The 24,116-nt window shown below is 48.6% G+C and overlaps 6 protein-coding genes across 6 annotated transcripts; 2 read left to right on the top strand and 4 right to left on the bottom strand.

Moving 5' to 3' along the window:
* Positions 1 to 4,549: 4,549 nt before the first annotated feature.
* Positions 4,550 to 6,504, bottom strand: ASPGLDRAFT_28969 (uncharacterized protein; the record flags this gene model as incomplete). The annotated part of the gene is made up of 2 exons (XM_022543807.1): positions 4,550 to 5,895; positions 5,976 to 6,504. 2 exons carry the CDS (start codon positions 6,502 to 6,504, stop codon positions 4,550 to 4,552), a joined length of 1,875 nt encoding a protein of 624 aa, XP_022397307.1.
* Positions 6,505 to 7,987: 1,483 nt separating this feature from the next.
* ASPGLDRAFT_134676 (c-type cytochrome) lies at positions 7,988 to 8,397 on the bottom strand (the record flags this gene model as incomplete). Its single annotated transcript, XM_022541315.1, has 3 exons — positions 7,988 to 8,086; positions 8,142 to 8,300; positions 8,365 to 8,397. Coding segments are annotated over 3 exons (291 nt in total), but the record flags the coding sequence as incomplete, so codon positions are not given.
* Positions 8,398 to 9,177: 780 nt separating this feature from the next.
* On the top strand, positions 9,178 to 10,475 carry ASPGLDRAFT_51467 (uncharacterized protein). Its single transcript, XM_022547537.1, has 2 exons — positions 9,178 to 9,903; positions 9,968 to 10,475. The coding sequence occupies exons 1-2, from the start codon at positions 9,505 to 9,507 to the stop codon at positions 10,352 to 10,354; spliced, it is 786 nt and encodes a 261-aa protein (XP_022397309.1). The 5' UTR covers positions 9,178 to 9,504; the 3' UTR covers positions 10,355 to 10,475.
* ASPGLDRAFT_51469 (exosome non-catalytic core subunit RRP42) lies at positions 10,309 to 12,118 on the bottom strand. Its single transcript, XM_022547538.1, has 2 exons — positions 11,320 to 12,118; positions 10,309 to 11,264 (listed from the first exon to the last, which is right to left on the bottom strand). The coding sequence occupies exons 1-2, from the start codon at positions 11,902 to 11,904 to the stop codon at positions 10,644 to 10,646; spliced, it is 1,206 nt and encodes a 401-aa protein (XP_022397310.1). The 5' UTR covers positions 11,905 to 12,118; the 3' UTR covers positions 10,309 to 10,643.
* A 1,136-nt stretch (positions 12,119 to 13,254) lies between these two features.
* ASPGLDRAFT_134458 (serine/threonine-protein kinase) lies at positions 13,255 to 15,691 on the bottom strand (the record flags this gene model as incomplete). Its single annotated transcript, XM_022541296.1, has 3 exons — positions 13,255 to 14,670; positions 14,721 to 15,464; positions 15,527 to 15,691. The coding sequence occupies 3 exons, from the start codon at positions 15,689 to 15,691 to the stop codon at positions 13,255 to 13,257; spliced, it is 2,325 nt and encodes a 774-aa protein (XP_022397311.1).
* Positions 15,692 to 20,600: 4,909 nt separating this feature from the next.
* ASPGLDRAFT_51475 (uncharacterized protein) lies at positions 20,601 to 22,127 on the top strand. Its single transcript, XM_022547539.1, has 6 exons — positions 20,601 to 20,893; positions 20,950 to 20,976; positions 21,045 to 21,282; positions 21,344 to 21,448; positions 21,498 to 21,896; positions 21,950 to 22,127. The coding sequence occupies exons 1-6, from the start codon at positions 20,835 to 20,837 to the stop codon at positions 22,061 to 22,063; spliced, it is 942 nt and encodes a 313-aa protein (XP_022397312.1). The 5' UTR covers positions 20,601 to 20,834; the 3' UTR covers positions 22,064 to 22,127.
* The last annotated feature ends 1,989 nt before the right edge of the window (positions 22,128 to 24,116 follow it).

The raw sequence follows: 24,116 nt of genomic DNA on the forward strand, positions 1-24,116 counted from the left end.
TTATTTGCAAAAGGCGGCAAGAATAGGGCAGTATCAATCAGAAAGGCGGATCAATTTCTGTTGGCCTCTCGAATCAAATAGCCAGAGGTGGCCCTCTTGTCAATAATCCATAGTCCCACTAGATGGTTGACGGGCGCCTGGATTCTGAAATTTCACAAATTTAAGCTCTATGAGAAAAATTATTTATAAATTACTCTCAATTAGCTATACCTTCTCTGGGCCATCAATCAGCAAATTTTTCGCATCGGGAGCAAAACATAATGTGCTTGGGTAAGTCAGGCTACTAGTTAGTTACTAAATGGAAGGAGTCCCTCTTATTTCCTGGAAACCTTGTACATTGTATTATCTCCACCGTGGAGGCCCCCAGCGTTTGAAGAAATCGAAGTTGAATTTGACCGAGAGGCAGCGAGGAACAAAGCCCTAGCTATCCGGGCAACCTCTGAAATCATCGTCTACTCGGACGCTTCGGGAAACCATGGTCACTTAGGTGCCGCAGTGGTAGCACTCGACAAGGATCTGGAAGTTACCGAATATCGACAGATCCAGGTCGGACTGATGGACTAATGGTCGGTCCACGTCGCCGAATTGATTGGAATATTCCACGCCATCAGTTTGGTGTACAAACTCGCCCGTCGGAACCAGCAAATGACAACCCAACGACAAATACCAGCAACAATTCTGTGCGACAGCAGGGCCGCGCTACAAGCAATCCAGAACTCTAGCAAAAATTCAGGCCAATGAATCATCCATGCTATACTACAGACAGCCACAGAGGTCAAAACAAGTGGGATCGCCCTCCGCCTCCAGTGGATGCCCGGGCACTGTGACGACCTTGGGAACGACACGGCAGACAGATTGGCCAAGGAAGCAGCCAGGCCAGGCAAGACACACTCATTTCGATCTCTTTTCTCAAGGAGCAAGCGCTTATTCGAGACAAAATCCGCGCGCTGTGGGAACAAGAGTGGAAGACATCCAACAAAGGTGGTCACCTTCGCAGAATCGACCCCACACTGCCTTCCATTTACACAAGGAGGTGATATGGCTCGTTTCCAAGGAACCGAGTCCACCTGCTCACGCAACTGCGGACGGCTCACTCCTGGTTATTAACATATGCCAAGGCTCACCGTTTCCAAGAGGACGACAAGTGCGTGTGCAGCGCACAAGAAACGTTATAGAGAAAAGTTAGCTACACGTTCAACAGCGTGTCGAGTCTACTGGGAGGATGCAGATAAGGTAAGATAGGTAAGTGTGATAACGCCTCACAAGCCAGTACGATGGAAGCGGTACTGGACTTTGCGGAGGCATCACAACGGTTTCGAAGTCGCGCGCCATGAGGGCAGCCTAATGACAAGAACGGCAATTGAGGCCACGAAAGGCCTTGACGAGGCTCTAAGTTCGTTTTCAGGAAGTGGTACGCCCCACATGTACATACACGGATATATATAGTTGTGGTAGCCTGCATATCGCTTAATTGCGAGAGGTCGGGTAAATGAAACCATCCATCCATCCATCCTCTGTACAATTATTAGTCACATACATGGCAAAACTGGTGCTCTGTGTACTAGATAGGCCAGTACATGCTATGGACTGATTTGATCTTTTTCACGAGGTGTCCAAGGGGGCGTATGTATTGTTGGCTGTCTCTATTCATACCTGTCAGAGCGAGGGCTAGGAGTTCCCCATCACTAGTCGAGTACGAGGCCGATGAGGCGGCCTGGTTAGGATTAGCGTTTGTATATTGTGACCGTGCCGAAGTAATCAAGTAACGGCGCTGGTCGAGGAGTCATGAGGACCAGTGATCAGTCTCCAACCAACCTGCAGTATTCATGTATATATTAGCCTCCAGTACTCTGTACATACATACGCTCTCCTGCTGCTATCTAGTATCTGCGGTTATCCTACCGCGCTACCGTATCAGCTGGCTGCCCCCAGGGGACGTGTCCAACCGTAACCATACTCCAAAAGATAAAACCAAACATATTTAGATTTATTGCCTGCAGTACAGACTTGTCTAATTTTCTGCTATGACGATTGTGACGGCTCGGCTCAGCGGCTCAGCTCAGCGCCTTTATCGACAAACACCATTAACATGGCAAACGATGCCATGCGAGCAATTAAGACAAACTGCTGCTTAGCGATGTCACACATCCCCTATAAAATCTCTTCGTGTAAATAGGTCTCTCTTCTCTTATTTTCTTCTTCAGATTCAATATTCTCGTCAATGGCTACTAGTTATTTTAGATAACAATATCTTTTCGTCAATATCTACTAGCTAACGAGCCCGTGACAACAATCACTTTATCCATATAGCCCTAAATCTGAATACAACTGACAGATAAATCATAAGGGGACTGCATAACTGTCGTCATCTCCTAGACCTTGACTGAAACTGTTTATGTACTTTTCATACTCTTTGTCAGCTTGACCTGGTCTCCTATTTGTCTCAGTAGCATGCGGTCTGCCTGGCTGAATCCTATATTACTACTTCCATTAGATTTATAAGATTTTATGGTGAGCCAAACCCCATAATTAGATTTATATAGCTGGTATCCTCCTGCTGCAAACTAATGCATCCTGCCACGTCCCTCTGTTTCTTCATAGGAATTGGGCATTGGCTAGGACAGTCTAGATTCATTGCTAACCCAATATGGACAGTAATGACTTTCTCTTTTTGCTGCTGGATTTTGGGGGGCTCTTTTTTGGGTCTCTCTTTATGGAAATTTTGTAGAGCATAGCATATAGAGGTTTACTTCAGCCCACTTGGGAATAGAATTATGTGAGCTGTGATAAGGTTTCATGTATGTAAGCCATTCTGGGATTTTTTTGTGTAATATCGTAGGGTAAATAAGGATCAATTTTGAGGAATAACGTCTCCTTTCACAAGGGGGCCCTATAAATTTTGGTCTTCGTACAGCTTCTAAGACCTGTCATTGCCTCAGCTTAACATACCATAGCTAACTATCCGTTTTTTGATGAGAAACACAATATACAACCCATGGAAGGATCTATTCTTGTTTTAGCCCTTTTTAAAAATTCCAAATGGAAAACTGATAGTGCCCACTCCGTCTAGGGCAGACACCATACAACCATATATATTGTATACAATTCTGGTATTCAATTGGATTCACGTATAATTATAAACTCATTCGTGTATGGACATTAATATTGAATTTAGAAGGGACTTCCCCGTTTTCTGTAGTCATTAATGCGCTTATCCCAGAATTGACGGTTGCGCCATTCCATGTAACCCATTTTGTTGCTCTGAAAGGTCCCAATGCTAATTGCAGAGATTTGGATCCTCAAGTACACTGTAATCGGTATTAAGAATTATGTACATCCACAGTGTGAAGATTACAAGGTTTCATGACAACGAGGCTGAATGGAACAATTGGCACCAGCCTTAACCTTGGACTTTTTGCTGCTCTATGGCACCATTAAACCAACGGGTCGGTTTTGATGAGGTGAGATTACAAGCTTGGCTTTACACGTTTTATCTGGGTCCCTTGTCGGGGGTGCAGTGACCCAAGCCTGAGCAATCGAGGTACGCTCCGGGCTGTTCAGGGAGCCAAAAGCGGCTTACGTTTAAACAAGCATGCTATAACTATGTCTACATCTGGATTGCTGAATCCCACCTGACTTCTGGTGCCAGGTTGCAAGATACAATATGCAACTGACGTAATGAACGATATATATTCTATACCATTCAGGAACAAGAACAGGGATCTTTCACATTAAAGCAGTAGCCGCAGACAGACACATACGCAGCTGCAGCTGCAAAATCTACATTGAAACGAACTTAATCTAGGTAATCCATTCGGCGATCAAGGACAGAACGCATGGAGACTACAAGTAAGCAATAGAAGTGAAAATCCATTCCATTCAAATATCCACGCACATGGCAAATGCATATCCTACATTCCCACATACCACACGTCCATCATAACCGTATCCAGAAAAACAAAACGCTATCCCAAAACCAATAAAACCTAACGAATATCAACAACGAAAGCATACCCAACTGCACCTGCAACTGCAAATGCAGCGCAACGCAACGCAATGCAACGCACGCAATGCAGTCAGCACCAATATGCGCCATGACCGTTTCACCATACCTGTACCTGTACCCTAACCTTAACCGTAACCTTTTCCATATTCTTGCCCAGACAGATAGACAGATAAACCACCCACCCAAGACAAAGAAACCCGTGATCTATATGTACTCCGTACCATGTCCATGTCCGAGATAGAAGACACAACGGCAGGAGAGAAAAAGAGAGGAGATGCAATCCAAATATAACACCGACCGTGTGGTTCCCCAGTTCTACCAATTCGCCATGTGTGCGCCAGGTTTGCCAGGGAATGACCGTAATGAAAAGAGAGAGCCGTCCGAGTAGACGCCGAAGTCGCTAATGAAAGACACCAGGCTAATACGCGTGATGATAAGGAAACTGTCGAAAAACCGATACCGATCCGAGGAGCCGTTGACGCCGAGTGTGCGAATGCCGTAAACAAAAGAGATAGAAAACGCGTCGTAGGTAAAGATCAAAGATCAATATCCATCAATGGCATCAGCACCATCATCCGACCCCGTCAATATCGAATTCGACGGAAGCCTGCGGCCAGCGCCGTAGACCATCTCCATAAGCTTCGCCTTCTGTCTCTCTCTCACAGAACGCAGGTAATCATAAGTCCCTTCTAATCCACGGATTTGTCCATCAATAACAGCTTCAACAGGTCCCAGCATGCGTCCCTTACTGCGCCCTCCACTGGACTCAACGCCAACAAAGCTAACGGAGTCATTGCGGCGGACGAGTGGGCTGACAAGTTTGCGACGCAGCGTTTCAAGGTTGACTTTCAGAGTCAGCAGACGCCCGCGGTGGTCCATCAGGAGATGCTTGTTGGCGACTGTTCTGCTACGCACGTTGGCGAGGAGACGTTTGTTTTTATCGTATTTGCGAACGATTGCGGCGTCGGGTCCCAGGACACGGGTCCAGAGGGAGCTGAGCATTTCGCCTTCGGCGCGTTCTTGGGCGTCGGATTCGCGGACGACTGTGCGTTGGAGGTTTAGGAATTGGCGATCGATGGATTCGAAAAGGGCGAAGAGGGCGGTGGAATGGGTTAATTCGCTGTTGATGGATTCCTCCAAGACGGATAGGAACTCGGTGAACGTGCGCGTAAGTGTAGCTCGGGTACGTTGAGCCGCAGTTTGCCCGAAGATGGTTGTGACAATGTTTCCGAATACGGTGGGAGTAGTCGCTAGATCGTCTGCGCTGTCACCACTACCGTCTCCGTCTGCTTCGCTTCGATTGGGCAAGGTGATGCGTTCTAGGGTTCCCAGTTGCGACAACATGTCGTTCATATTATCAAAGACGATGGAAGGCAAGGTACGCGGTGGTTGCGATGACAGTGTCTCGAGTTCTCGTTTAGCCCAATCCATGACAATAAGAATGGAGTCAATGTCCGAGTCAACATTCGCAAAGAACCGCGTCAACTCCAGAGAGAGCGACTTCAAAGACTCAGATAACTCGTCAAGCTGGCGAACGATAATCGGCGCGCTGGTCATGTTGGTACCGCGCACCGATTCGCTCAAGTCCCAAACAGCAACACCAGTCTCTTGAAGCGTTCCAATCTGCTGGACGCCATTCTCAGAATAATAAATCAGAGGCTCAAAGGAGCGCGCAAAGCCGGACAATTTGACCAAATCGGGAATTGCCTGTGGGACGCTAGGTAGGAACAGGGCGCGCAAGAATACAAAGGAGAGCAACAGTAGGACGATAGACAGGGTGGCACTAGACTTGGTACTAGTCATACGATCGAACTTGGACCGGAAATAGGAACAAATGGCGGCCAGAGGTTCGCGATGCTGGACTTCTGCGCGTACGGCAAACCGAATGTCTTGAGAGAGCAAAAACAACACATATTAGCCTACGTTAAACAAGGGGAGAGGGAAGAAACTTAAGAGAGTAAATGCCTACAATTGCTAATTTGATTGTTGTCAGGACCAAATCCAAGGCCGTCATCGTGGTTAGTTCGTGGAGCAGGACCGGGGCTGGGCGATCGACCCTTCAACGGGGTATCTCCACCATTTGGCAGAGGCACGCTGGCAGCGACAATGATATCCTTGGAGTCTGTATCACTGCGTTTTCCTACCGTAGGCGACTCGTTGGCATCTTCGTATTGAGGACTAGGTTCGCGCGAGTTTCTCGGGCTCAGACCCACGGTGGGCTTCAGCAGCAGGCGATCGTGATCGACCTTGCGCATGTAGGGCTGATGGCGGTACCACCCATTACCCTCGTATTGACGTAGGCCCGGAGGAGACCAGCGCTCGCCGTTGGGGGTCGTATCGTCTTCCTCGATGTCTGATTCTTCAGAGCGAAAGCCAGAGTGCTGGGAAGGTAGACCAAAGACAGGAGAGCGATGAGCATTGCTGTTGTTCTCAAAGTCCTCGAGCGATGCATCCAAGGATGGATGATCGTCAAAGACGTTATCCAGCTCGTCCAGCATGATGGACGGCGTATCGCAGATCCTGAGCAGCAATATTGTTTCTGTAGGGGGTTGCCCAAATCAACAGCCAAAGGAGGCAATGGTTCCTAGAAGAGAAAGAGAGAGATGGATGGATGAAAGACGATGATATTGATAGATGATGATATGATAACGAGGTTAGTCGCAGCGATAAGATAGCGATAGCGGGCACGAGTGATATAAAACACTGTAGTATGCGCCGGCAACAGGAACAGACGATGAGAGGGGAATAGTAGTGGTAGTGGTAGAGCAAAAGATAGTACGGAAGAGTCTGCACGTCAGAGATTCCCAAGCTAGGAGTAAACCAACGCGAGGCATGGGAGGGACACTGCGATCGATGCACCCAAGGGAGTTGATGCTGTTGATCGATGCCTGAGGACTGCCGGGTTCCGGAGCCAAGTCACTCGTTTCTGCACGTGTTTTACTGTTTGTTACTCCGGTCGTTTTCACGCCTGATAGGATTATACTGCAATACGCGGGGCTAGCGAGAAATTAAAAATGCCAGTGAATGAGGTAGAGTGAACAAAGATGAAGAGAAGTTGGACTGATAGAGAGAGAGAGATACCCCTCGCATCCCAAATCGAATCGGGCAGGCGGTGGCTGGGCCAATCACCTGCTGGTCATGTGCCCCTGCGTGGCGTGCTGTGGCGTACAGACTCATCGTAGTTACCAGCATCGAGTTATGCGAGGGCACGTCGACGGTACTTGCGTTTGGGCTGCAGGGCACGCTGTTAAGGAGGTACCTGCTACATCCCACCGTGCAATCAAACGGCCAATGCGCAGTAGTCGGACTGGCACATGACTTGTCCGTCCAATAATACCCACCAATCAGAGCTTGACAAGGGATCGCTCGTTGGGCATTCGCAGATAAACACCTCAGGCAGTGCCCAGGCAGTGAATAACACACGTGATGCGGACCGCACGTAGTCCGATCCGATTCCGAAAAATGATCTGCCGGTGAGCAACAAGAGAAAGAGTCAAGAAAAGAGACAACTCATGAGAGGAGATGTTTTGTATTCGTTACTGGCTCAGTCGAAACTGGCCTCCTTGACCTAAAGGTTAATCATGATACACACAGCAAAAAAAACAAGCAAAAAAAAAAAAAAAAAAAAAAAAAAAAAAAAAGAAACCCATAAACCAAGTCCTGTAATAAAACATGACTCTATAATAATATCCAGGCCCAACACACACATAAATACCGGTCTATTGCATGTAGAGAGAAGAGAAAAACAAGGAAACGTGATAATATTACATGCCCTGCCCGGTAGACCATCCACGAACTGCTATTACCACAGGGCGCGCAATCGATCCACGGGCCGGGTTAAGAACATCAAAGGAAATTTTTATGCAGACATCATCGCGTAATTTAGGAGGTGTTCTCCTTGAGGTAGCTGTCGGGGAAGAAAAAAAAAAAAACAATGTTAGCGAACATGAAACAAGCTAGTCAACCCGAAAGACGGAAAACTTACGTGATGAGGTCGTTCCTCTCCTTGGGCTTCTTGAGACCACCGAAGGCCATCTTGGTACCGGGGATGAACTTCTTGGGGTTCTCGAGGTAGGAGAACTGCAATTGCGTCAGAGGCGAATTCTAGAAGAATTGATGGTGGCAGATAACATACCAGAGTGTTTTCGTCCCAGGTAACACCAGCTTGCTTGTTGGCGTCGGTGTAGGAGTATCCCTCGGCCTGACCGGTCTTACGGCCAAAGAGACCGTTCAGGTTGGGGCCGACCTTGTGGGCACCGCCAGCCTCGACGGTGTGGCACTGAGCGCAACGGGTCTAGGAAGCGCACAATTAGTATTCGTTCGCCGTTGAATTCGTCTGCTTTCGCGTATCTACTCACCTGGAAGAGCTTGGCACCCTTGCCAGCGTCACCTGTGGAGAGGAATTGTTAGCCGTCTGTTCGATTTCGAGTTCGGTCTCGCGCAGTCGACGGTCATGAGGAAGCAGGAATTGTCGCAACTGGTCATGGTGCTAGTCTTTCCTCTCGTTATCCCTTCGAGTCTCAACAGAGCGTGCGACAGTTGGTAAAGTCGCAACAAGTCTGATGTAACAAGAGCAAAAACAAACACAGTTCAATTCCTAAAATTGCATCCTCTTACCAAGACCAGAGCACCCTCAGTGCCTCCAGTCCCGAGAAGTCGACCCCCCCACGAATCCTGATCGACTTGCGAAACCAACAAAACCAAGGAAAACAACCTACCGGGAGCGAAAGAGGCCTGCTTGCCCATGATGAATGTGTGTGTAAGGTGATTAAAGGGTTGAAAAGAAGTAACTGTACAAGAATTGGTATCACACAAGGAAGTTGGAGAATAGAAGGAAGGGAAAGAGAAAAAAACGGAAACGAAGCAACAGACGCCCTCGAAAAAATCTGGGAGAATTTGTACTGCAAAAGCGCCCGGCGTAAATCGCCCCCGGCGGCTCCCGTGATCAAGCCGCGGACCAATAAGCGTGTCGATGATTCAGAGCGCAACGGGTGGGTTCGGGATCTTATTCGAAGAATCCGTGATTCTTTTTGGCTTCTGTGCATTCTTTTTGCTTACTATGAGGTATTCTATCCCTGTAGATCTAGGGAATAACGAGATATAGCTCAATTACTAATACTGCAACCGTTTACCTGTCGCCGCATAACATCTGTGTAGGCAAGATGCCCTCATCATGGCATATCCATGACTTCACCAACCGATTAACCACCAAATCCCGTTCTCCCATTGCCCTTGGAAATGACCCCTTTCCCATTTGCCAGATCTCGGTCACGTGGGATGGTCCGTACTGTGTTCGGCTTAGTCTCGGCGGTGTGGAGGGTTTACCGCCTTTGTTTCTGCGAGAGTAAATTTTCCGATCCTAAAGTCATGTGATGTAAGTCCCGGCCGCCCGGCAGAAAAAACCCGACGCAAATCCGAGCATCGAAAACATCCGCAGCCATACATACAGAGGAGTCATCCATTGTCCTGGTTCAAGCAACTCAATTCGCGCGAATAAAATGCCAGTCACAATCCCGCAATTCCTCATTCCTAGGGGAGCACCATCAGCCAGAACCCTCCGCACCCTCCGACACCACCGCATCCCAGCCGCATCCTCATCTCCCCGCACCCTCACCACAACCCCAATCTCCCACTCCCAAGAGAACCAAGACCCCTCCAAACCACGCATCCTAGTCCAACCCGACAAATTCCGCCCTCCCTCCCATCCCGCCCGCCGCGTCGTGCAAACCCGCAATGGCAAAGTCAACGCAGGACCCGTGAATTACCCGGGCCCGAAGCCCACGGAAAAGGAAAAAGAGGAGCAGAAGACAAGAGAGTATCCGAATATGTTCCCGCCAGAGGGTACGGTTATGTTTAGGTTTTTGACGAGTCGGTGGATTCATGTTTGGATTGCTATGGTACTCCCCTCCCACCCCTGTATTCAGACTAGGTATTGGTGGGGGAAATGCTAATGGGGTATAGGGTATCCTAACATCCCTCGCAACATTCACCTTCACCACAAACTTCAAACGCACCTCTCCCTACACCCACCTGTTACCATCCTGGTCCAACCTCCTCTCGCACCCCTTCGACACAGTCTCGCAAGCTCTCTCCGTCTACCGCATGGACGTGGAGCATCGGTCCATGATGACGCGGGAAAAGCGTCTGCAGCGCGTCGAGGACGCGGAGAAGAGGAGGAAGTATCGGGTTGCGCATGGGATGGAGGAGGATACGCGGAAGGAGGTGGAGAAGAAGGAGGTTGTTGATGATCAGTCGCCTGTTGCGCGGGATGTGCATGGGAAGGAGGAGGCTTTTGTTGATTGGGAGGGGAATCAGAAGCCGGTTAAGAAGTGGTTTGGGATTTGGTGATTTGAGGTTTGGGGATGTAGGGTCTCGCATTACTCGTGAGTGAGTCGGTCGAATGGGAGATGGGGATGATTAGATGGAGCAGACTTGAACTTTTCTGTACTATTATTTATGTACATACAGCATCTATTATTGTGACACGATTGAATCGCATCTCTTGAACAGAATGGTGCCTCGTAACAAAGTCGCGGCGTGTGCTCCTTGCCCGTAGTCATTCTGCTTAACCATCATCTCTGGCAAGCAATGCAAACTGCCTCGGCATAATCACAATACCCTAACAAAACCAAACAGATCATCCCACCTCAACCCCCTCCAACCCCTCCAAAACCTCCTCCCCCACACCCCCCTTCTTCAACACCATCTTCACAATCCTCGCAATAACCCCCCTCTTAACACCCCCCCGTCTCGGCCTCCAAACCCCCGCCATCTCTTCCTCCCCCCCAACACTCGGATGCTGCAAACTCGCCTCCTCAGCCGCCTCCGTAGACCCCAACGTAGCCACATTCTCCGAATTCGCAACCCCAGGTTGCGTCAGTCTCGACGGCGGATCGACCATGCGGATGGAGAGCAGTTTCAGGCCCCCGGATTCGGAATCGCGGGTGATGGACACGGCGAGGACAGAGTCTGCGACGGCGATTTCTTCGCGGCTAGGGTCGAAGATGATGTTTTCGCCGGCGGAGAGGACGAGGAGGGTGATTGGGGGGCGGACGTTTTGGGAGGCGGGTTTGGGGGTGTTGATTGTGGTGCGGGTGCGGGGGTAGAGGTATTCGGCGGCGGCCCAGTCGTCGTCGAAGAAGGGGTCTTCTTCACCTTTGGATTTGAGTTTGGGGAGTTTTGTTGATAACAGTGCCAAATGTGTTGTAAGGGAGAGTAGCGGAAGAGGGTATGACAGTGGTTGCGACAAAAGAAGGACCTGAATCGTTAGCACAACTCCCAACACAAACATCACAAGAAAGATAGAAACTCACATCAATATACAACCTCCAATGCCACCGGCGATTAATCACCAACCTCCCCTTCAACCCACCCGCCATCTCACTATCCTCTCCCTTCCCACTTCCACCTCCACCAGAAACACTCCCAACAAGCGGCTCCCTCATCATCTCCGCCAAAAAAACCGGCAACGCATCATCATCCCTAAACCCGGGAATCTCAATCGACATTTGCACCCAAGACCCCTGCCCAGTAGCAGTCCCATCCTCCCCGGCAGCACCACTCTCCTTCTCCTCACCAGATTCCCTCGCCAAACTCTCCCCCTGCGCCTGTCTCGAAATACTCCTCAAATCTAATGCATCAGCCGCAACAACCGTCTTCTCGACTTCCGCTTTCACGCCGACGATCGCCTGCGTCCCGTCTGCGAAGCCGATGCGTGCGCTACCGTTGGTTCCCGGGAGGATGTCGGTTTCGGCGGTTAAGGGACGGAATTGCGTTGATGAGCGGCCGTCGGGGCGGATGGGGGTGCCGGGGAGGGAGAGCGAGGTATAGATGTAAGAGAGTTCGGCGGGGGAGAGGTGTGGGGTTTGCGAGGCTGAGGAGGCCTGGCGGGCGGACATTCTGGTGGTTTATTTGTCGATGCGACGGTTTGGTTGAGCTTTTTTAAGTTGGTGTAGAGGGTTTTGAATTCTTCGCGGGACTGGAGCGCAAGCTCAAAACCAGTCCAGGGCTAGGTGCTTTAACGATCCGGTGCGGTGAATTCGATACAGCAATGTACTTCCCTGGAGGACGGAAGTAGTCAAGAAGAGAAGAAAAATTGCTGCGACAGACGTCTAGCAAATTCAATTGAAAGCTCAGAGACCTGACGTACTGGATGGGGAAATTCTGTGCTCGGGAAATAGTTGTTCCGCCCGCTATCGATATTCGTGTTAGGGCGAGCAGAGCGTCATGAATGCCTTATGGTAGGATACCTCCAGCAGAACATCGTTTCATATCAAGGTCATATTATATCTAGAGACTACCAGAGAACCAGCCAGTAAACTTATCGTACCGATTCCAAGTTGTGCAACCTGTTCGCAGCTTACAAGTCTACCGAGTCAGTTAAAGAAGCAAAAGGTTGATGCAGTAAACATTATATTTTACTAGTAGCAATGCTGCAATATGCGATACTATGTACTCCATATGGATAGATATAAACACTGGCTTTTGCCATAAGAATGCTATATTACAAGGGCATATAAAACCCAGGACCAGATCACCACTGGTCCGTCCCAGTCAAAATCACAAGCAAAAAATGTACAAGTGGAAAGGAAAGATCCGCCCAAACAAGTATTCCCCCAGAGTGCAACAGACAGGTCGGAAACAAAATGAATAAACCAGATGAAAGGAGAGCGAGAAGGAAAAGTGTACATAAAAGAAGGTGAGACACAAGGAGAGACGAGTCAAGGATCAGAAAAAAGGTCAGGTAAAAGTTAGGTATGTAAGTCTAAAAAGATGGAGAGAGATGCAATATATATAGAAAAGCAAAAGGAACGACAGCAGTAAGTCCCGCAAAACGCGCAAATGGTATCAAAGTAGATCAGCAATGCAAAGAATCACATAGCAATAATGTGCAAAGGAACGGAAGAAACAGACACTGAATATATGCTGAAGAATAAACAGATAACGAGGCCATCATTTGTCTATGATAGGCCTGTGGGGTATGAAGATGAAAATAGAGTATCACAAATAAAAAAAAAAAAAAAAAAAAAAAACTGTCACCGTCCCAGAAACACAGGGGAAATAAAAAGCCAAATCTCTCCTTGAAATAAATGCCAGAAATAAGAGAAAATGTCACCAGATCCCGTACGCCGTCCTCGGTAATATTCCGGACTTTGCGATGCGCAAAGTCTTTTTTGTTTTTGTGCTTTTCGGATCGTTTTTTTTTTTTTTTAAGATCTCAATAGATCGAGTTGCATCGTACAGGTGGTTTACCTGTAGGTGGAACTGGCAAGGAAAGTAGCAGAAGTTGGGCTTGTCCATTCACCCTCCTCGTAAGGTGGAGTAGGCCATTGACGGTTGTCAGCCTTCAAATTTTTCCGGCACGGGGTATCCTGGCCGAACGAGGCGCCGTTGGCGGAAGGGGAAGGAGTCGGATAGGGACTGGGCAAGGCCTGCGAGTTATCCTTGACCATTGGCCGATGGCTGTAGTTGGGATCAGACGTATTGTTCTGCGCCAATCGCTTGGCAGCTTTGGTAGCCGAATGGAGCACTTCGTCCAAAAGCTCGTCTTCCTCTTCGGGTGTCTCATACCGGTGCACCGGGTGAGTAGACATTTGCATGGCACGTCTGGTCCGGCTGGAGATCGGCCCAGCAGAGCCACTGGTAGAGCTAGGACTCTCATTTATCGAGGAACGAATGGAGCCTTGGGGCATCGATTGGCGCTTGGTGCTCTCGACGGGGGAGGTGATCTGAACGGGAACATTGCCCTTTGACGATGTGTCGAGCGAATATTTAACGTTCTGAAGAGCCTTGTCCAATTCCGAGAGATCAGAGCCTTGCTTCGCTTCGTTGTTGGAGTCCAGCGCCAAGGACGACCGATTCGACCATGGCATGCAACCCGCATTGGCCTCAACATCATCGCTTGCAGTATGCGCTTGGTTGCGACCAGACAGTCTCCTTGCGCGCTTGCGCAGATGCGAGAAGAAACTCTCCTTTGGTGTGATCGCCATGCCGCCGTTACTCCCATTGAGTGCCTTCTCGGCCTCTTGCCGGTGAGCGTCGGCATAGTGGTTTCCGTGCGAGTTTAACGATAGTTGTCTGCCAATCTTCTTGCTCGCCTTGTTATCCGCAAAGGTGACACTTGTAGCGTTGCTACTGTTGTCGTGGGTGAAAGTCGAGTTGGCTTGTGCTGTCACGGCGTTAGACAAGGGTGACACAGGACGGATGGAAGGCAGAATGGGCATGGGCGCACCGTTCGCCCAGGTAGCACGCTTTGTGGTACCCTGTTTGGCCTTGTTGGCAGCCTGCGCGTCAACGGTCGCGTTGTACGGGGGCGGGGCTGCCCGGGCTGATTGTTCATTCTCCACAGTAGGTACCTGGTTCTCAGTCTTTCCAATGAACGACCGTCGGAACCAAGACGGCTTCGTGGAGAGAGTTGGGGAGTCATTCGTCTCCTTAGTGGCGGATTTAAAGCTCTTGTCCGATTGCTTCCGGCCAAGCAGCCGGGCAGTCGAAGACTTGGGGCGCAATGGGTCCACGGCGTCTGCGAAGTACTCGTGGTTCAAGGCTTGGGTAGATGTCGGTCGCTGCTTGGGGTCCCACATGAGACACCAAGTAACGAAGTGACTAAGAGAGGCAGGCCATTGAGGCGGCTGCAGAATGCTCTCCATGGAGTGAGGTGCCATCTAGAATAGCGTTAACGCACTGCAACAATAGTACCGATGATGATTCTTACCTTGGGGAAAGTGAACCCCAGCTTCTGGGCCAAACGGGCCCCGTCTCTCCATTCACCCCCACCGAGCTTCGAACCCGACTTGCTGTACCAGTTTCCGGGGCTACCCATGATCTCACAGACTCTCCATACCTGATCCACTTCGTTGCCCCCGGGGAACAGAGGCTTGAGCGTCGCGATCTCGACGGCCATAGCACCAATTGCCCACATGTCGACTGGGGCGGAGTACTCTCCGGCCCGCAAAAGGACTTCAGGGGCGCGATACCAGCGGGTCGAGACGTAGGTTGTGTAGGGCATTTTAGAGTGGGTTTCGCGTGCAAGACCAAAGTCGGCGATCTTAACGGTGTAGGTGGGAGGGGTGGAGGGAGGGGTAACGAGGTTGGAGTAGCGACTGAAGGCAGAGTCATTGGGGGCGGATGTGGATACCAAGATGTTCTCTGGCTTGATATCGCGGTGGAAGAAGTGATGGGCATGAATGTGGTCCAGACCACACATAATCTGGTAGAGGATGCTCTTGACGTGCTTGGGGTCGAAAGACTTGTGGTCTCGTGCCTTCATCAACTGGTAGAGGTTGCCGTCCATGTATTCCATGCAGATGTGGAGCTTTCGGGAAAGGGGGTCGAGGAAGATGTCCAGGGCGGGGACGAGATGAGGGTGGATGGGCAATGTGCGGAGGAAGATGACTTCTCTTAATTCTAAACACGGGGTCAATGAATCGAAAGTTTTCTTCATTGTCTTGATCGCGACCTGTTCATGCCAAGAGTCAGTCCACATGAACCACAACTAACAGTTCCAAGGTTCCAGCCTACCATTGTCCCTCTCCGGGCAATGTTGGATCCCGCTGTCCGGACCCGTGCCACGGCCACGCTACCAAAGCTGCCATCCCCAATTTCCTTCATGACCTCGAATCTGTCTTCAAGAGTCGCCATTGATGTAGGAGCGGTACTCCGCGGAAGATCGTATGTGACGGTCATGGTGGGTGGTATTGTGGATTATGCGAGTTTCTGCCAGCAGAGAACGATAAGGCTCGATGACTATGAGGCGGAAGAAGCAGTTAGCGAGGAACTCCGGTATCTAGACAGCATCATAGTGGATACTTACCCCTTTGCAACGACGTAAGGTATAGTATATTAGTAGTATTATATAAGGTCGAGCTCCCTAGGAATAAAGGAAGAGATTCAATTGAAGCAGATGCTCATCCTTTTGCCGCAAAAACAGTATAAAGAATCCGGATGAGGTCTATCCCATTGACAGGAGGGATTGACGATAATGAAGGTGGGAGGGAGGGAGGAGAGGAGGAGTATGGAAGAGGGATGAAATGGAGAAGAGGGAGGGGAATGTACAAGTAGTTTCCCTGAGACGCGGCGAGGAGTGGAGGAAAAAGGAAAAAGGGAAGAAAAAGAAAAGAAAAGAAAAGAAAAAGGGAAAATGGGGAGAGCAATAAAAAAAAAGACGAGGGAAAGAGTAGATCTGGAAGCCAGATGGAAGACCCAGCGATTCGGACGTGATCACTGGAGCGAGCGATGGAGGAATAAGACGGACGGATAATGATTAGGGGCGGATCCGGGTCGGTGGGAATTGACGAGTTAAACTAACGGAGTAGTCTTGCAAGACTAAAAGAGGGAAAATAAAAAAAAGAGTGAAAGATGAGGTTGGGAATTTGGTGGATGCGAACAAGCCCCTGACGCGGTGACAGCTCTCTCTCACTGTGTACTCTGTATATAGAGACCTCAGATGGACCGGGCCGTGGAGACTCTTTAGGAACAAGCGGTCGACTGTCGGAACTGCACCAGTTGGAGTTTTTTTTTTTTTTTTTTTTTTTTTTTTTCCCCAATGCAGATCACAGGAGACGATAATCAAAAAAGGACGAATCAAAAGCACGACTAAATTAAAAAAGAAAGCAGACCGTTTTGAGGGGTTTGTTGTTAGTGGTAGTTGATAGTACGGAGAAAGTGTAGACCGGATAGGAGGTGATCACAGGAAGGGAAAAAAGAAAATATACAAAAAAAAAATTTCAAAGTAAAAATAAAAAAGAATGACTGGACGAGTTAGGAGAAAAGAATAAATAAAAAGAAGAAAAAAAGAATGTACGGTAGTTGGCAGCAGCAGTAGTCAAAGTGATGCTGGTGTTTACAGAGAGAAAGACCAGAATAGGGAGGATGAAGAGGATGTGGGAGATGGGCTCGTCCCAATCAGGTATGGTACCCACGGGTCTGTACTGTATCGTATCCGAACGGTATCAGTGGACCCCCACAGAGCTATTTATTGGACGGGTTTCCCGGAATTAGTAACCGCTATGGTAAACACCGGATCATGTCAGGTAAATAACATAAATAATGTCGGCTGTTATTCGCTATCATATAATAATCAGTTTCATCTCCCATTAATTCTCTCGTAGTATTCATTGTTTGATACTTGTCAGATCCTAATCACCAGTATGAGGTCTGGTAGTACTCCGGAGTATTGCATAACACATTCTGACGCGCTGTCATTGGCTATCAGCTGACCTATTGGTATTGGGCTAACTCAAAACAGCATCCACCATAACTCGGTGGAGCCCCCTGCAGCTAATCATTATGCACAACTACCGCTTCTTCACTTGAGGACAGACACTCTGGACTGTGTGCTATGTACATAGTACGGGGGAAAATAACCAGCCAGAAGCAATTATTTATTGGTAGGGAAACGACACCTGCAAGTGATAGTCTGTCAGTGTGCAGTGTACAGAGTATGTATATATACTTGTACGGCGTGGTAATAACTGATGCCACCAAAACCAGGAACCAACGCACACGCACTCCAAGAGTTCCAGCCTTAATGAAGCCCCACTTGGACTCCGCCCCTAGTGATCGTTAGACGGGCCCTAATGATTTATGGCCAGGGGCGAAAGGGAGGTTGGGCCGCGTCTGTTTTTGCCATTCTGTGTGCGTGTGTTTTGTGTGATTTCGATTCTCCCCCCCCCCCTTCTGTCAGGGTCTCGGGCGTAAATTATGTGACACGTACGCGCACTTTACAATACCAATACAAGCACACCCATACTAAAAAAGCGCTTGACAGTTCATGCAGTTAGTTAGACTCGACTGGTTCATGTACTCCAGTAGATCTCAACCAACGGCAGCTGAACATGTGGAAAATGTCTGCCAGCATGGCAGTCATGAGAGATAAACTATCATCTGCTTGTGAAACCTGCAATGGGCAAGGGTGACAATCTTGCTTCATGATCGTTCAAGCAATAACCAACTAGTTAACTAATCTACGGTGCATAGACATGTTAGTCATCGTCATCCCACTGGTCGGAAATGGTTACTAAGTGGCATGCGTGATTATTACACGCGGTATATAATGAGCAGGTCTGACCGCGCGGTTTCAAGAACTTTTCTAGAGGACTTCAATCCTACTTTATTTCGGAGTAGAGAGCACCTGAAGGTTGAAGGGAAAAATTAGTTAGGGTTTGATGCTATCAAACGATTGTTATGTTTCCGGTCATATCTACGAAGTACGGTCTCGATCCGTGTATCCGGTCTAACCTCGTTCACCCCACCACCCCTCTATTCCGTATATAGCGGTGTATCTCAGCTTTCTGTACTCCGTACTCCAGCAGAGACAATTCTGTAGAGACAACAAGCGGTGTTCATCTGTATGAGTAGTACAAGTACGATGACTCCAACTGATGTTCAATGATATAACCGGTCCACCGTTTTCACGTCACCGTTTACAGAGTAAAAGTACCTCGGCTCACACTTCTCTCCCACGCCACAGGATATTCATAATGCAATCCACTCCGACCGCGGCGAACACATGGACACATGGGCCAGAGATAATCAAATGCTGCTCAACATAACTGTCAAACAAACGACGGACCAGCTTTTGTCCCTTGGGTACGGCAGACCGCGGATTACGGCACGGATAGCGGAGGGGGCCGAACTAGACAAGACATCAATACTTGCATTAATGATCGTACTCTGCATCACATCTTAATTCTGTACGGATGCGTGTCTCTTGCCCTTGTCAAGGTTTTTTTCTTTGATCATCACCCAGACGATAAACACACCCAAAGTTGGTTCCGCGGTTGTTGTCCATCACCAACCGTTCCTGACCCGAACTTGGTAGTGGTATAAAAAAAAATTAAAAATTAAAAATTAAAAAAAAAAATAAAAACAAAAACCGCGGAAACCATTACCTGTAGTTGATCGTCGTCGGTCATCCGACCCTCTGGGAAGCGGTGACTGGTCAGCTCAGTGGATCCTAATGGATACAGCGGGGCAGTGGCAACGCTGACTGGCTTTGGGACTCGGGGAATGCGGAACCCCCACTCTGTCTAGGCCCGTCCCAGGCTTACCCGAGGGGCCAATGGAGACACTAGTCGTTTTAGTGGCCGGTAGCGCCTTTTCGGGGAAGATGAATGGTGAGAGTAGTCTGCGCTAGACCCGTTAGTGGATACAAGGGATCCACAAGAGGAGCGCGGGATGGGTTATCGGATGCTGTGTGTCTGTACCCCAGTATCGGAAGGATGGATATCTCGACCGATAAATCGATGGCGTATACGGGGAAGGAGGACAAAAGGACAAAGAGCGAATAGTTGTGTTAGCGGTGTGATAGTAGGATCGGTGTGATGCTATCAGGAATACGAGTCGACGGTTTTTTTTCTGCGGAGTACTCGTCTGCTAGAAATTCAATGTATCAACTGCAGTGCCGAGCACTATGTACGGGATAACCATAGGATTCCTTCTCTTGATGTACTTTACTCCGTACTCCTCAATTAACATCTGTGCTCGTACTAATGCACTCTGGGACACTCCCGGTATCGCGTGGATGGAGTCTCCCGCCCACTTCCTCCACCCACGCGTATCAGGAGTCCTTCATTTGGGACTTCCAGAAGGATTTGGAAGGACTCTCGAAGAATTTCCCTCACCACTTACTCGGTGCTCTGCAGTAGCATGAATCTCCCATCCCTCTTACCAGAGTGTATTCCGAGGTCTCCATAGACTCCATACTCCCGTCCTCTTGCTCCTTAATGTCCACTTGATCATCTTCGCATCTGTACGTCGATGTTTCTGGAAAAATAACGCCAGGAGTAGCTTCTTGTCAGGGGGGGTATTGGCCCCGGCTCCTCGTCTCCCTGTGAGGATTCGGATTACATAGTTGAGAGATCACCAATAGATGATGCAGGACAAACGAATCTTGCAGGTCGATCCAAGTATATCATACAGATGCAGTGCATGCATATGGAATGTTACATAGGCGAGGATTAGGGAGAGGGTTTATGCATGGCTTATACAGGTGATACAGGACAGATCATATGCGGCCGTGGCTTTGTTTGCTTATTATATTTCAGCTTGGCTTGGCTTGGGTGCATTTGTACAGAGTACGTTCATAACTACTCCGTACTCTGTAGAGGGGTGATAGATTCGAAGTAATGATTTGTGCTTGTTGAAGCTATCATCTTTGTTCAAGCTCTGTAGTTACTTCATTCCTCCGTTTGCCTTTGATTTTTGATTTTTTGATATTCTATTTTCTTGACTATCTGCTGTCATGTCCTGCTCACACGTGCTATCAGACCGTTTGTATCGATGACCCTCAGTAAATTAGGTTCTTCGTCTATATCTTGCCAAGTTATATGTCAAGCACTTAAACTATCTATGCAGCAAAGAACTGACAAGCTGACAGACGCTGGGAATAAAATTACGCTGCAACTAGCCATGCCAATAAGGCAAACAAATAAGACGATGTCCACAGTCTATTCCCCAGATTGGGCTGACAGCCAGTGAAATGCTGCTAAGAAAGTCTTCACAAAATGTATTTCAAATATTCACTGGCTGTCAATGAATATTGTCCATGAAGAAAATAATTCATTAGCAGTTGCAGGGTTCCCTGGTTGCTCAATTGTTGTTTCTTTCATGCAGTTACTGCTTGTTTGCTTGGTGATGAGACTGGAGAATCTTCTATGAGATACTTCACCCTCCTTCATTTCTTCTCTACTCTACTCTTCCTCTTTCCCTCTCTCCCCATCCCCATTTCATCCTCATCTTCATCAACAACTCAACTTTATGACGTCCTCCAGGTCCTGAATTCGACAACCTCTCACTATCTAAGCTCTCTTTCTCTCTTACGGCCAAGATGCCACCCCCAGTGAAAAGCGCCTACGTCGGTGGCTGGAACGAGAACACCAAGAGAAATTAAGCATTGCCCCTCGATTTGTCCTTCTTATCGATTCCAACTAACAAACCGTCAGACTCGAGCAGGTCACCATCCCAGACAAGTGAGCCAGCCTTACCTCCACCAAAACCCATCAAATCGACGATGACACTCACCTACCTTCTCCAACAGGGTCAAATGCGTCAACTGCAAGAAGGTCCGCATGCAGAGCATGTTCTCCAAGCGCCAGCTCGAGTATTTGCGTCACGGCATTATCACCCAGGGTGCTCGTGCGGTCAATGGTACTGGTATCGCCAAATGTCGCACCTGCGTTGGGGGCCAGACGGTTGAGCTCAAGTGCTGCATTTGTGATAAGATCAAGGGTCTGGAAGACTTTGCGAAGGCTCAGCGTCAGCTCCATGATACCGCGGTATGCTTCTACTTCTCTATAGATATTGTGAGGATTGGAAATGACGGACTAACGACAACAGAGATGCTTGAACTGCGTTCAGTTCATCACTGACACGGAGCTCGTGGACGAACAGAAGCTTATCCCGGAAAGCGAGTTGACCACGCAGGACACTGCCTTGACTAGGGTAAGCATAAACACAACAATGCTTGAATGCAGCTGAAAACTCCGTACAGTCCCAGTTCGACGACGAATCCCTCGCCGCGACCACCAACCGCCTGAACCTCAACAGCCCCTACGCCCGCAGCGGCTTCTCGGTCCTCGAAGAAGAAGACGATGACCTCTCCATCGGTGGCGGCGTCTGGGTGGAATCGGAGTCCGGAAACGACGAGAACAGTCTCAGCAAGGGCAAGAGCCGCATGTACACCAGTTTCGACGCTAGTAGTACTGCTCATCGCCGTGTCACCGATTCCCAGTCCGGTGGATATGACTCCTTCCGCGGCAATGGCAACGGTCAAGTCTATGCACTGAAGTATCAGAGTGCCGCGGCCCAGGTTCCCAACGTCAGGACCGGCAATACCCTGCCTCGTCTCCCGCTTCCGAAGAAGAAGGCTTCCAACTTTGCCAAAGTGCCGGTGAGTGATCCAATATATATTTAGCGCTGAATACTTGTGCTCACTGCTGCTAGGGCCGCCGCGTGCCAGCCAACGAAGCCCCCTCCATGCGTGTCCCCGAGTCCACAGCTGAAGCTCACCATTCGGATGATGATGATAGTGACAACGGTATCGAGGAGTTCCTGTAGAGTACTCTGCTCTACAACCAATGCCCGTTCGCAAGACTGCCATCGCTAGGGAAGATTTGCTGTGGATCATAGTGGTTACTTGGAGGAATATTGTTCTTTCTGGTCCCGCTGTCTGCTTGCCATCTTCTCACTTTTAGTAGGTTTGATATCGCCGCAGCCTCCGGTCTTGTTGATTCTGTAAAACAGAATTCGGGGATGCACGGTATCTACCTTCTTTTTTTCATATGCTATTCCTGCTTGCATATCTTATTATTCGTTGTTATTGCAATTTTTCTCAGTTCAGCTTTCATTAGTTTCCGTTCCCCTTAATCTTAGCTAAAGGCCCAGCAGTCCAGATATCAAAACCATGGTTATTATCGCAACCCAGTATCAATCCTTCCACGGTAGACTGAGCCGCGGATACAACAGCAGAGTTTATTTTAACTGAACCAGACTTACGAGGTTCGTAAAGCAATTAAGTAATACTGATCGTTGGCCTATTTATATATTTTGAGTTCCCGTTTCTGTATTATGGAAGGCCTTGAGTCTCCTCTATCCACTAATTTTGATGATTCGTCTTTCAAGTGTACGTGTCGGGATAACCTGAATCCAGGTCATTCTGTGGCAACTCTGCCAAGTATTTGTACCAACTCGCCTATGGTCCGTGAAAGCTTACCATAACCAGTTAACCACCTAGTCCAACTTCAAGTCAACATGGTAGGTTATCGGGCTTTTTCATTTTGGCCATGGACAGCGTACGCACCATGTGTTATGCAGTGGCATGGGTTAGGCGTATCATTCAAGTCTTGCGAGAAGCTCTTTCGTACTCGTTTTGCAGCTGTGACCATTTGATGAGTACTGTCCATCGATATGTGTTGGTACAAACTGAGGATATATCAGGGTGAAATAAACTATCTCGTCCCCGTTAGCAAACCGAAACTCGTGAGGAACATTCCACGGTCCGAATGTTATCTATCGCGTTTCTACCCATCAGCTTGATTGGTCTGCTAATGCAATGGCTTGTCATCGATGTTTCTTTGGGGATCATATCGGCCGTCTGAGTCCTCCCCAGAGAGACTAATGGCGGGGTTACGGCTAGTGCCCGTCCATTTTCTCGGGGCTTTTCTGTCTTTTTACGTCGTTGCAAGCCGGCATGGCCTGGCCAAATAGTTCTGCTACCTCTTGTCTGAGCAAGTCTTGAACAATTCGTCGGTGCCAGTTCTTGGCTTTTGAAATTTAAAGTGGCCTTTCTTGATTAGGGAAGTATCATGGGCCTTTATTGGGAGTAGGTAGCTGTTGAATTCTGGATATGACTGACCTCCAGAGAGACTATCTCGTGGGGGTCTTCTGCTTTGACAGGACGAAACCACCATCGGTGAGGGGGTCTTTCATTTGCATATCCAACTTCTGTCGTCAGCCAGTCAAGCAATACCGGCAGAGTGGAAATAGAATGTGCCCATTTTGCCGGCGCACACTGTAGCAACATCAGGCAGGGTCATTGTGTTATGCACGAAGGCAGATCCTCTGTATATAGACGATTTAATATATTAAACGGAACTCATTAGTATAGTTAGCTTGAAACGGGCTCAGGATATTGATCCCAGTGTTCAGTTCGAATACTTCGGTATTCTGGCGCATTATTGGGAGATAGGCGTGCTCGACCAGAGGAAGCAAGAAAGGACCCATTCTTGTCTTCGTCTCTAGAGCTGGAAACCAATACAGTGCTCGGGGTTTGGTTTGTCCCCGGAAGATATAGCGTCTTGTTCAAGATTCTCGGCAAGTTTTTGAGCAAATTACCGGAATGACTCTCCTGTACGGACGTCCCATGTGGCTTAGAGTATCCTTTAGCGAATCCCATTACTTGTGTCAATGACCAAATTCCATCTTCCGTCGGATACACAGAATGTTGTGTGGAAGTCTGCGTATTTTTTTTTTTTTTTTTTTTTTTTTTTTTTTTTTTAAAAAAAAATTCCTTCTTGGCGATGGTTTCCGCTAAAAAGGGCAGTGACGAGATGCAACTGTAAGCCGTGTATGGTGTGATACACCATGGTTTTGGCTCCTTCATCGCTTTGAT

This window comes from Aspergillus glaucus (genome assembly GCF_001890805.1).
Source record: "Aspergillus glaucus CBS 516.65 unplaced genomic scaffold ASPGLscaffold_23, whole genome shotgun sequence".
NCBI lineage: Eukaryota > Fungi > Ascomycota > Eurotiomycetes > Eurotiales > Aspergillaceae > Aspergillus > Aspergillus glaucus.